The 13,385-nt window shown below is 44.4% G+C and overlaps 1 protein-coding gene across 1 annotated transcript in view; it reads right to left on the bottom strand.

The window, feature by feature from the left end:
- SLIT3 (slit guidance ligand 3) overlaps positions 1-13,385 on the bottom strand; it is a 591,163-nt gene that overhangs the window by 151,921 nt on the left and 425,857 nt on the right. Inside the window, exon 6 of the mRNA XM_072824217.1 lies at positions 8,948-9,019. Within this exon, the coding sequence (XP_072680318.1) occupies positions 8,948-9,019 (72 nt within the window). The remainder of the gene's footprint in view (positions 1-8,947; positions 9,020-13,385) is intronic.

Raw genomic sequence — 13,385 nt, 5'->3', positions numbered from 1 at the left:
GTTCTCAAAACCAGGCTAGTCATTTTAAAGACATGGCTATGATCGAGCCTTGAGCCTGGGAGACAATGAAGGAAGGGGGTATGTTGTGTGGCCCACGTGAGCATTTACAGAAAACCCAGTTCAGGACACAGGTCTGCAGAATAATGGACTCTCAGCCACAGGTGAGCTGAGCCAGCCAATATTCTGCATCCTGAATGAAAGTGGCAGCCGAGCAAGGGGCAGATTGGGCACTTCAAGGAATCATGGCTCTCTGGCCTGGAGATCCTTGAAAGCCATGAGATAAGAGTTGAACAAGGGCAAGACACTCACTAAACATGCACACGTATTGGTCACCAAAGCCACTGTTGGCTGCCGGGGGATAGAGAAAGGACAGAGGCTGACCACTGGCTCAGGAGTGCGTTTGCAAATTGGTGCAGAAGCTCCATTTGGGGAGTTACCTGACTCGTGTGCATTTGGTAGCTCTGTGGTATTTCCCCACCAGCCACATTTTGCCCCCAAGAGGAAACTCTGGAATCTTTTTTCAAAGATGCAGTTATTTTTCTAGTTTGTCTTAGATGGGACAAAGCAAACCAAAAGGCCACTCCTAAACCTAGTTTGTCATGTCAGGATTTCAGCCCAGGGACCTGGTGCCTGGAGTCTGTGGCCCCTGTGAACAGTAAGACTTCCACTACCTAATTCCACCTAACTGGTGCTCATAGGAGATGTTGCTAATGGGAGTCCTATGGATTCACAGACCCTCTGTGCTCAAGAACAGCTCAACGACTTTCACCATATCCTCTTAACCCAGGAATGTACAACAATGCATTTTCAATTCAGGGACTAAGCAGGCCTGTGGTTAACAGGAAAGTACAATCAAATGGATACCATTGGAATACTTTCCCCCACCTCAATTCTAGCTACTTGAACTGTTTTTTTTTTTTTTTTTTTAAGATTTTATTTATTCATGGGAGATACACAGAGAGAGGCAGAGACACAGGCAGAGGGAGGAGAAGCAGGCTCGATGCAAGGAGCCTGATGTGGGACTCGATCTGGGGAATTCAGTATCACGCCCTGAGCCAAAGGCAAATGCTCAACCACTGAGCCACCCAGGGGTCCCTACTTGAACTGTTAAAGTGCTGCTTATTTAAATGGAAAAAAAATTATTCCATATCTTACAGGAAATTTCACTTTTTCCTTAAGCTGATGTTCTCAAAACCAGGCTAATCATTTTAAAGACATGGCTATGATCGAGCCTTGAGACTGGGAGACAATGAAGGAAGGGGGTATGTTGTGTGGCCCACGTGAGCATTTACAGAAAACCCAGTTCCTTTCCTAGTATCCTGGGGGCTGAATGGAAGTTACTGGTGCCTTCCACAAAGTGTAATTTTAATTCTGATTGCCTGAACAAATCATAATTTGTAGAACAGTACCAAAAAAAAATCATATTCTGGAGGTATTTTAAGACTTTCATTAGGCAGTGACATTTCTATATTCAAAGCTATGTCGTGACTAAATACCTTGATTCCAAATTCTCTTGAAACAAATGTTTCCAGCATCAGGAGAAACCCAGGTGAAACACCTGGTAAATAAATGAAAACGAGTCTTGTCTGGTAGAAAACACCACTTTTCACCATGGCTCTAATTTTGTTCATTGGTAATAAAAAAAAATATCTCCATTTAGCTGGAGGAATTTAAAAAAACCAAACAAAACCAAAGATAGTGTAAGAAATGTGCTGCTTCAGTAAATACTACATCATTCAGCATTTAAAATAATTCTGGGGCAATCACAACCTTAGTTCTGTTCAGGACTGAAAGAGAATCTGGAGACTGGTGTGGAGTAGACATCCATTCAGTTAGTTAATTTCAACTGAATCTGGTTCCATGTACTTTATTTATTCATTCATTCATTCATTCATTCATTCATTCTATTCATTTGAGAGAGGGAGAGAGCGAGCATGAGCAGGGGCAGGGACAGAGGGAGAGGCAGAAGCCGGCTCCCCATGGAGCAGGGTCCTGGGATCATGACCTGAGCAGAAGGTAGCCACCTAGGCGCCCCATTTCCATGTACTTTAAATGACTACCTACATTCCAGGTTTGTGTAAGGTTCTGGAGATAAGGCAGTGAAGCAGTATTAGACATGTCCTTCACCTTGGTGGTGGCGAGTGTCCTGGTTGGGTGTCTGCTATTTGCTAGACACACACCTATGGTACCTCCTTTAATCCACATACTAATCTAAGGGGTTGGTATTACTGCCTCTATTTTTCAATGAGGAAATGAACCCCAAACCACCTGGTTTGGTGAAGCTGGACTGGCAGCCAGTCCTATGGGAGGACTCGAACATTCCCAAGGTCTGTGGGCTTATACTTCCAGGTTCTGTGGAATTGGATCTATTGCTGATTAAGGTGAGGTCATAGGTTTAGATCTGAGGACCCTGCAGGTCAACTTTTCAAAAAGAAAAACTATCATTCCTGAATCACTGTGGCATTTACAAGAGCCCATGATCTTACTAATGTACATAATTGTTTCTTTGCTATGTGTGCTTCCAGAATGTTTGCTTGCTTTTCTTTCTTTCTTTCTTTCTTTCTTTCTTTCTTTCTTTCTTTCTTTCTTTCTTTCTTTCTTTCTTTCTTTCTTTCTTTCTTTCTCTTTCTTTCTTTCGTATGTATGTACGTATGTACGTATGTATGTATGTATGTAGCAGAGCAGTGAAGCCCTGGGGCTCAAATATCAGACAGAGCTGGATTTGCTACTTGAAGAGTAGGCTCAAGTACTTGCCAGTGGCACTTTGGGCAAGTCATTCTGCTTCTCTGAGCCTCGGTTTCCTCATTAGAAAAATGAGATTAAGAGGTTCTACTTTCTAAGGTTGTGGTGAGGATTTACATGAAATGCTACATTCTAGTATCTTGTCATAGTCCCTGGAAGATAGCAGACACTAAGAAATGGAGGCTGTAACAGTAATGGTGACTATACTAATAATTGTTATAATATCATTGTATTACATGTTGTTAATTACTATTTGTTAATCAGGGCATCTAGTTCCACATTTGGAAGAAGCTCAGTTGAAGCGAACGACAGACCTTCTGGGTTTTCTGTACTGGGCTAACAAGGTCTATGAATGTCCTTACACCCAATGCCCAGCACCCTTCAGCCAAGTCAACAACCCCGTGCTAGAGGAGTGAGCACACCCTGATCTAAGTATCAGGGCTATTGTCAATTTCCTGTCATTGCCTTCTTCTTACACTAGCAAAGGGCTTTCTTCTCCATTCTTCTGTGTCTATAAGTGGGGCTTGGGGTCAGGCCTGTTGTACCTGCCCAGACATTGTTGAATATCTATCCTAAAAGTCTGGTCAGTTCCCACCCACCACTGTTTTAACTCTTGAATCTCTCTTCTCCAAATATGGGCTAAGAAGGACCTCAGTACATGGGATGATGAAAGGGGTCCAGGGTACATGAAACTGGGTGGGGGGTGTTTTATCTCATTTCTCATCAGTTGTATAGACCCAATGACAACTGCTTTAAAGTCAAAGGGAATTTGGAGGCTAGTTCAACTCTTGAGAAGAACTTTCTAGAAGATGGGGCACAAGAGATTCTTGCTTGCTTCTGTGGCATCCTGGCTCAGTTTGAGAATCCTGACCTCTTTATCACTTGGCCCTGCTTATACATTTCCATTCAACAATTCTGGTAAGCTCTGGCCTCTAGAGTTTGATCGGCCAGAGAACATGCTCTTCTAAAGCTTTACTGTCTTTGGCACCCGACACTATGGTGGCACACAATGTGTCCCTGCTTCCTGGATGGATTAATAGTGGGGGGCCACCTGGGCTGGCAGGTAGTGGAAATGAATGTAGGTGAGTAGGACAGTGGAGTCTACGCATCCCATTGAAGGAGGAAATATACTCTTCAGCCATAACCGACTGTCACAATGCAGAAATGCAGCCCAGGGTTGCCAAGGCTTCTGGTTTGCCAGAAATCCAAAGCTGGGCATCTGTACCTTTATGAAAAATTTTATAATTGTAAAATATGAATGCTAACCTTAAAAAAATACTCCACAGGCTTGAAAAAAAGAACTCAACTGTGGGTGCAATGTGGTCTGTGGTCTATCTAGTTTGTAAAGTCTAGTTTCAGGAGAGCAGAAAGCAGGAATCAAGGATGGTTCCTTGATTCTGTCAAGTTTGCCCTCCTCCCCAGCTCTCCTAAATAATATAAAACACTTAATAATGGCTTTGAAAGGACAGCTGTGCTTGGGATCCCCAATCTAACTGAGGGCTTTTTTTTTTTTTTTTTCCAGACAGCTTAGTTGCATGAAGGTGTCCGATGTGAGCAACGAACATGGGATCAGGGGTCCATGGGGTCAGGTTTGAGTCCCCTTGCTGACACCAACTTGCTGTTTTTCCCTTCTCTTAACCAGAGCCCAGACAAGCGTAGGGAAGAGAGGTACCTGGGTGCAAAATGGTACGTGGCCTGGGCCTCACTCTTGCATGCTTCTCAGTCTCTCTGTGCCTTATCTCAAAATAAGAGGTCATCCTGGAAACAACTGAAGGTCCTTACAGGCCCAGCCTATACTAATGTCACTGAAATTCCAAAACTGGCAAGTGACATAAATGGAGAGAGACTTTAAAACAACACACAGAGTGGTTTTCTGCAGATGTACTGGACCTGTGTGTAATTTAGCTGGTACCAGTGATTTATCAAGGGCAGGCGGCTCACTGGGATATGTGAGCATTTTTAGGCTGTGCTCCTGACATCGTTGGTCTGGCATTTTTGGCAGCATATCTACTGAACTTCTGATTTGTTACATGTTGTCAGGAGACAGTGTCTGAAAATCTTTTTTCCTCTCCTGCAATACTATTGAAAAAAATTATTTTATTAATTAGATTTTCTCATTTTTGTTTCATTTGCCCATGCTCCTAATTTTTTTTTTTTTTCCATTAAACATTTTCTGACCTAGGACAGCATGTCGAGCAGGGAAGTGCCTGGTATAACTGGCAAAATGCCTGGCTGTCATCAACCTAACTGGCCAGGAAACCCATAGCTCAGAGCAGCGCGACGAATGATTCCTGACCACATGGGGTCAGAAACGCAGTCTTGGCATATTCGACTGCAGTATAAGCAGAACTTGGAGAAGACTGAGTATGTGAATCACCAAATGTACAGAACAGGTGGGAATGAAAGGCCAAGGATATGGGCGACAGAAGGCTGTCTGAGTCATAGAAACTTCCAGTTAAGAACCTTAAGGCCATACAGAAAGCTGGGGTTGTATTGTGGGAAGGTATCCAGAACGGAGCCCCCAAACACTGAGCGACAAAGGCCACGGGTGGATGTCTAGAAGTGAGAATCAATCGTCTCTGGGACTAGAATGTAAGTCAGTCAAAAAGCAGGACTATTTTCTTCCCCCAACAAGTTTGATTGACCTTCAGCTTTGTGGGGACCGAATAGCTGGGGAGAGGAAATGATGATTTCACAAGCACATGGGAGGCTCCAGCATTCTCCTGGGCAGGACTGTGAATCACCCACAGCTCGCCTAGCCCAGCTCTCAGGGGCCGGTTCATGGTCCTCTGTGGCACACGCTGGCCATGCTTCAGGGGAGCCAATACCACAAGAGCCTTGGCAACACACATCGGGAAAGCAGCTTGGTAGAATGGTTAATCACACAGGCTCTGCTGCTTACTAGTTAAGCAGCCACTTGGCTTCTTTCAGATGGGTCTTCTGCAGAAGGAGGGCTGTGAGGATGCAGAGGGAGAAGGTGTGTACAAGCACCATATCCACTGTCAGGCACAGGTAACCGCACAACAGATTCTACAAAGACAGTATCATCTGTGTCATGCATCTTCCCCTGTGGTAGCACTGGGCTCTTGATAAGTGTGACCCACACTATGTTTTTTTTCTTAGTCCCTTTTCTGGAGATCTGTGAAGGGGAGGAGGGTGGTGGCTCTCTTCCTTTGTTCACCATATTCTCTGCTAGACAATCCCCACTGGGCATGAGCCAAAAATGAGGATGAAGTGAGCAGATGTCATAGCCTTTTCCGGCCCGGTACCTATTCCTCTGGCTTTACCACCAGGAGTTCTCACCAGGAGCTCCCCTCCTCAGTCTCTATTCAGTGTATCCTGGGGGACAAACCTCAGCCTGGATGGGAAGAAGTTTTACAGCAGTTCCTTCCACAGAAAGGATGGAACAACAGGGGGATCCCGTGTGAAATATTTCCACTAGTAGTTGACATCCACAAACTTTCCTTAAGTTAATTTTGAGAGAGCTTTCCATGGAGGTGATCATGAGTCTTTCCTCGTTTTTTATTTCATCTGCCTAATATCAGAGAGAAAACGCACCTGCAATACTATACTTTGTCTTCTTAATTTGCAGACTTTTAAGGCTTTAGATACTTAAAGGTGACCTTTCTGGGGACGGCGTGTTTTGAACACCTCTCTCAGGAACTTATTAATATAGGATGCCTTCACTCAGTTCCTATTTATTATTTCATTGTCAAGATTCTTTATGGTGCCTAAGTTGTGATTACAGAGAATTGTTATAAAATGTCAATGTGCAGATGAGATTTGGAAGGTCTGGGGATGGGGAGGGGAGATTCTTTAAATGGAGATGTCAGCTCCAGCCAATTTCAGAACGGCTCACCATTAAGATAGATGGTTCCAAAGCTGTGTGCCTCTGCTGGAAATTAAAAACCCATGGAATAAATGATGATGATTAATTTTAAGTACTTAGCCATGTGAAGCCAAATGAGAGCGTCTTTAAAACAAAGCTATTGATCTGGCTTTGTTTGGAATTGAGAAGATAAACTAATCAGATCCTGTGGTCTCTTTGTAATAATAGGGAACGAGAACTACTTTTCTCCCCGCCCCCCATAGGTTTTTAAGCTTCAAGTGTGAGAAACCTGGTGTACCAACATGCTATAATATGCCAACGTTTTTAAAACAGCACACAATGGAGCACAGAAGAATAGTCCAGTTCTGTCCCAGACAGGGGTTTGATGGGGATGAGGGCATGATGGGGAGAAAGTCAGGGGAGTGGAAAGGACAGCATTTAGAAAGCCCCTCCTTTGTGGTACAGAAGCCATCTCCTCTTAAAGTTGAGGAAACAGACTCAGAGAGGTTGTGCAGCTTGGCCAAAGTCACACTGTGCCCAGGCCCCCATGCCCAGGTGTGTCTGACTGCACAGCCCTATTTTTTCCCCCAGACAGCCTTCCTGGTGAGACGAGGCACCACCACTTCCTACTACAGATCGCTAGCATGCTGGCTGTCAGGTCGTCACAGCTGTTTCGTGGCAGCTGGTGATTTCCATTTCCTGGTCTCTTCCCAGAGAATTTTCTCATCCTCCTCAAGAAAAGGGTGACATGCTCCTAGCAGCCCTCTCCAGAAATGCTTTTTTTGCAGGCTGGGAAAATTGTGCCTACCCTTCTCAGCCCTGGTCTCCTGATAAGAGAAGTCCAAGATCACTAAATTGGGCTGGCATCCTCTCCCTAGCAGACGTTCATTTGTTGCCGGTTCTGGGGTCAGAGTTTGGGTGAGGAGCCGCCATCCATCTTAGGACTGACAACCTGACCTCCCTGGCCGTGGGTCCTGCTGTTTCTGTCCCGGGAATTCGCAGCTTTCATCAGATTTCCGGCACCTTGCAGCATCAGCAGCCCCTTTTATTTCCCGTGATTCCTCTTGGAATCACCTTCCTCTCGCACAACGTGGAAAGGCTTTCTCCAACCCGTGCCCACTGTCTGCGGGGCCAGGTGAATAGGAAGGTGGGAGGAGGACCTTCATGTAGAAAGGGATATTTTTCCACATCCATTCATTCATTCATTTGTTCGATATTTATTCATTCCTTTGGAAGTCAGAGATAGGTAATCTGGTGACTAGATAGTTTTTTTATTTTCAGGGGTATGTTCAACCAATCCTAGCCTATCATTCACTGGATAGAACTGTACCATCAGAACTATTTTTAGATCCAAGCCATTACAGAATTTGGAAAGGGGAAGTCATCCTCAAGGTACAGCAACAAAACCTTCCTTTTCCAAATGGGAAAGCTGAGACTCTGAGTGGCGAAGGGACTTGCCCAAGGTCACACAGCCAATTAGGGGCTGAGTCGGGACTGAACCACACATTTCCTGACACAAGTTCTACTAGGCTTTATTGCCGCCCCCCCCTTCTAGGTTTCTCCAAATCAGGGATGGCTGGACGTGTCGCTTTGGAGGACAACAATCAAAATGTTTCCTTACACAATTCAACTTTAGTTTGAATGACCCCAAGATGATTCCCTAGCTGAATTCGACCCCCCAGCCCACCCTTGGAAACCAGGTTAGACCCACTGGTAAATCCAGAACATAGAACGGCAGCTACATTTTTTTTTTTTCCCCTAAATAAGGTATAGAGCATGGGACTCCACCTCCTCTCATCTCTTCCCCACCTGCCACTTTAAGGGTTACTGCTTAAAGTTTGGATTTAAACCCGATGCGAGATCCTCGGAGCAATGGCAATGACTAGACTTTACCAGGCTGTTTGGCATCCCCCCCAGCCCCGTGCCAAGGTCCTTTTGTGATACTGGGTGATTCCAACTGACCCCTTGGTGCTATCCCCTCTCGCATCTCTCAGACCTGTAACCTGTCTCTTCCCATGCCCACACTCAAACAGACTCTCCCTGAATGCTCTGGCAGGCGCTGGGGGGCTATTCCGCCCATCTGTTCCACCCAACAACAAATACTGCGGGAGCACCGGGGAGAAAGGACTCGATTGAGACTCAATTAGCAGGAACCCCAGTTTGTGGGAGGTAGGAAATCACACTTTGCTGCCTGCAAACACTTTGGCCAAGGTGAGCCGGAGGGATCCCCCGGTTCCCAGTTTAATAGCACTGCAGCAGAAGACACAGAAATGCATCCACACGGACCCCCCCTGCACACACACTCCCCCTCTCTCCTCCTCGCACGGACACACACACGCACACGCACACAAGGCAGCGGTCGCAAAATCAACTCACAGGATCTCCAAGTCGCGCAGCGCTCGGAAGGCTCCATCTTCAATGCAGTTGATGTGGTTGTTGTCCAGCTGCCTGTGGAAAAGCAAGGGGAGGGCATGAAGGCTGAGTGGGGGCAGCGCCGAGGAGCCGGGCGGCCCGGGCCGGGCGTCCCCGGCCACCCGAGCGCCTGTCCCTCCACCCCTGGCAGGCTCTGCTCGTCCCCGCCAGGAGCTCGCGCAGAGCCAGCCTGTCTGCCACGCTGCTCCGTCTCTGCTCTCTGACTGTCTGAGAGAACTACACAGACGAGCGCACCAAAGGCTGTCAGGTCTCAGTAAATATTAATTGCGCATTTTTTTTTTTTTTTTTTTTTTTTTAGGCAGAAGGGAGTAATTTCATTACATTAGGGCATCCAATCCATTACGAGCTCTTACCGTCATGTCACTGAAACAATTTCATTAAGCTAAAGGCCTGTAAATCATTGGAGGTCACTGCTCTGCCCTCCACGACCTCCCAGAATGCTTTTTTCCCCTCTCTCCCTCTCCCTCGTCTCCCTTTACTGGAAGTTGCAGTCTTCTGCTCTGACACAGTGCTAAATCTCAAGGCTTTATCTGCCCAAGAGCAGCGAGGGTGCATGGGGAATATACCAATTCCAAATTAGACTCAACTAATCTAATTTTATAGTCTTTTTATTATTCTAAGCACCAAATGTCTGTGGTGGTTTGATGCCTCCGTGCTTTGTTATGGGGCCCATCTGGTAGGTCATTCTATTGAAGCATTTTCTGACTAACTACAGAGCCCCTCAAACTGCACCAACCACCATCAACATTAAAGAAATCCATTGATGGAAGCGTTCCTGATGGGGGAAGAAAAAGAATATTGTTATTGCCTTAAAGATGTACCACTTAAATTTAAATTGGGGAGAATTAAATGCACCTATTTCAGGACTCCTTTTTTTAATTTCCCTTTCCATCTTATGAGCACGAAAATAATGTCTTTTAAAAGGATGCCTTGACTAATATGTATTCCAGTTGGGGACTGAGGTATTTTAGTAGAAGGATAACAAATATATATCATTATCTCTAAATCAAAATAGGTCTGATATATAAGTCAATAACCACACTCCAACTCAAATCTCACATTATATATCAGCCATTTGATTTCTAAAATACAGAAAATTTTACTAGCACCAGATTGTCTATTATATTTTGTGTGTGGAACACACCATGGTATTTGGGGGAAACAGCCGAAAGAAGTATGGCTATCCTGAGAAACTCTCTTACCGACTTTTTTTTTTCTTTTGTCTCAGAGAAAATCAGCCCCTCTCAGATGAAGGGATTTCCTGATGCTGGAATTTTCATTTGGGACTTGTACTAATCTATCCCAACAACTCTGTGCAAAAGATGTGTCAATGATTCGTTCGGTAACCCTCACAGAGGATTTTACATTCTGTTGCAGGAAGGCGGAATTAAAATTAAAATACTGTTATCATCGAGAAACTAGATAGATCTAGGATTCCTTAAACACCCATGAATGAAACACATACAATTAGACTGATGCCGAGTGTCATTAACAGAGGGGCTTTGCCACGATATCGGGTAACTGAGTCATCTCAATAAATGCTCCCGATACAAAATTTAGACATTCAGGATTTAAAAATAAATGATAAATGGGTATATCAAGAAGAAGCAGCACTCTTTAGGTCGACAACTTCTATAGCTAGTTTTCAAAGTTCTTGCTCACACCCGCTCAGGTGAAATCGCAGCATTCTTGCTACCCGGAATTCTTCCGGAGTCTTTCTTAACATGAGTTCGCTGAATGTCTTTTCCCAAGATTTCCTGTAAGTACTGGGGCCGCTGACTCCCCACAAAGGTTCTATTATGGCAGCCTAGTACTGCTGCCCAGTTTCTAGATTTATCATCAGTTTAAGGGCCAATGAATCAACAGCCCCTGCCCCACATCAAGGCCACCAAACCTTACCAAGCAGAAATGCAGTGGAGTTGGCTTTTGGCTCCAAGAAATTGTTCAATAAATATGCTGAATTCGGCAAAAATGGCCCCATCCACCTAAGTAGAAAAAGTAACTAAATCATCAAATTGAGAAGTCTGGGGTAGTGTGTAGAGATGGCAGTTTGTGGTGCATCTGCTTTTGGGCAGACATTTCAGAGAGGTCCTTGCTATTAGAATATTATTTATTTGCTAGATTTGTGAGGTGTTTTCTGTTCTTTTTTCTTTTCGAGCATGAGAAAACAGGATACTTCTAAATGTACGGAATGTTATATGGAAAGAATGCAATTTGCAGGAGGAGAAGAGAAATTCATAGAAAGAAGGTAAAGAATGAAAGAAGGTAAAGAATTAAGTGATGAAAGGAGATTAAAAGGGTGGGGAGAAAAGATATGCAAAAGATGAATAACAAAGTCCACGGTTCAGCCTTCCATCCGAAAGTCCTGCCTGGGGATACTGGAGTGGAGGGGACGGTGGAGGGGCTTGGTCGCTGTAAGGCTAAAAGCAGAGGTCTCCTATGTGATCAGTTTTGTGTTGTTTAACCAGGTTCACTGGATGGCCCAAGTTGACACCTAGTCATTTATTAGTAATGGCAAAAACTGAGCTGTAATATAAGCAGTATCTCTGTGGGTGTATTTTCATATTTTGTTTTTTTTTTAAAAGATTTTATTTATTTATTCATGAGAGACACCCGGAGAGAGGCAAAGAGATAGGCAGAGGGAGAAGCAGGCTCCCCGCAGGGATCCCAGGACAGTGGGATCACAACCTGAGCCAAAGGCAGACGTTCAACCACTGAGCCACCCATGCACCACTATAGACTACTTTAGAATGTATGAAATGTATCAAAATTTCAAATATTTATGCAGAAATGTGCTATACATTTATTATAACCAAGACTGTCTCCTTTTACTCTACATAGATAAACAGTATCTCAGCCTTGGTCATCAGTCATTTCCCATACATATTGTTCATTAAGGAAGTCTACGGGGGTATAAGGCCTAGGAGGATCGTGTCAGGCAAATGAAAACCTGAGAATTACTTCACTGCCCAGCTATTAATATCTTTATGGCACTGAGCATCAGAGTGTTCATAAAAGGTCATTAATTGTCTGCAATCCATCCTGATATTTCATGCAAATAAGCTAAGCCCCTAAAGCAAAGTAAATACATACTTGCTTCAGACAAGGTTTCTTTTTCTTTCAAGATTACATCTCAGACACACAAAAGTTAGTCCCCAGGCACCGGGTGGGGAATGCAAAATAAACACAAGCCCAGCATTTCTTTGCAGGTGTTAAGAGTGGAGCACTACTAAGCACATAGAGAACCTTCTGGAGCTAAGGCCAAAGCCTTTGACTTAGCAGTTTGCTTCTGCGGGTTGATGGAGGCCGCTGAACTGTGCTCTAAGCTCTCGGGTCAAAGGTCCGTTTTGCAACTTTGAAAGGACTCTTTCAAAGACCTTCTCAAAAACAAATCAAAACGCCCATCACTTACTCCATACTCTGTTACTCAGGAAGCACATATGTGTAAAAGGATCTTTGGATATGGGGGCCCAAAGAACTTAGCAGTCTTAGGGTGCCTGATAGTGTTCTTTCTCTTTTTTTCCATGGCAGTAAGAGGTGTATTTGACACTGCTATCGAATCCATTTTTATCATACAAAGTGACCAGCCCTGGTGCCTAGCACAGTGCTGAGGACTTCCCAGCTGGCCATGCATGGTTGAGAGTGAGTCCTTCTACTGAAGGTATGGCAGGGCTGGGTTCAAACTACCTGGCAGAAAGAAGGCTCTAAGCCATGAGCTACGCTGTCCTGGCTGTGACCCTACAGCTCAACTAACAAGGAATAGAGATGTAGCTACATGGAGAGCTACATGGCTACATGGGGAACTTTCTGCCACCCAGACCTCCAGTGAGGGAGTATTTGGAGAGCATGCTTGGAATAACATGAGATTTCTGTGGGCCCAGGGTGAAGATGAGGAGCGGGAAGGCAGGGGATGGAGGGAAATTTGGTTGTTTTTTGGAGACGACTTTCATTGTTGTCTACTTTATACAGAAAACTCAATTTGACTTACACTCTCCCGCCTGTGACTAAGCCTAGAAGCCCCAAAACATTCATGATATTAAATTAACTGCTCTAATTTCCCTGGGCAGTTCAGATTTCACCAAACAATGTGTGCTAAAATGATACCAGAGTCCATTTAGAAAGAACTCCTCCGACAAGAACTAAATGCGGACTCCCTGAGAGGAGCTTTCTGACTACTGTATTTTTATTCTCTGAGAATATAAACAAGTCAGAAAGGAAAGCCAGCGTGAGTGAGGACTTAAAATAATCTTCACCAACGGCAGACAGGGAGATAGTGCTTTTGTAAGAATTCCCATTTGTAAGCATAATATTATCACAATTCATCTCTCTCAATCACAATTTCAAATTTCATAATTGAAGCAGGAAAGAAATATTTTCGCAG

Source organism: Canis lupus, chromosome 4 (genome assembly GCF_048164855.1).
Source record: "Canis lupus baileyi chromosome 4, mCanLup2.hap1, whole genome shotgun sequence".
Lineage (NCBI taxonomy): Eukaryota > Metazoa > Chordata > Mammalia > Carnivora > Canidae > Canis > Canis lupus.
This window is presented reverse-complemented; position numbering and strand designations above follow the sequence as displayed.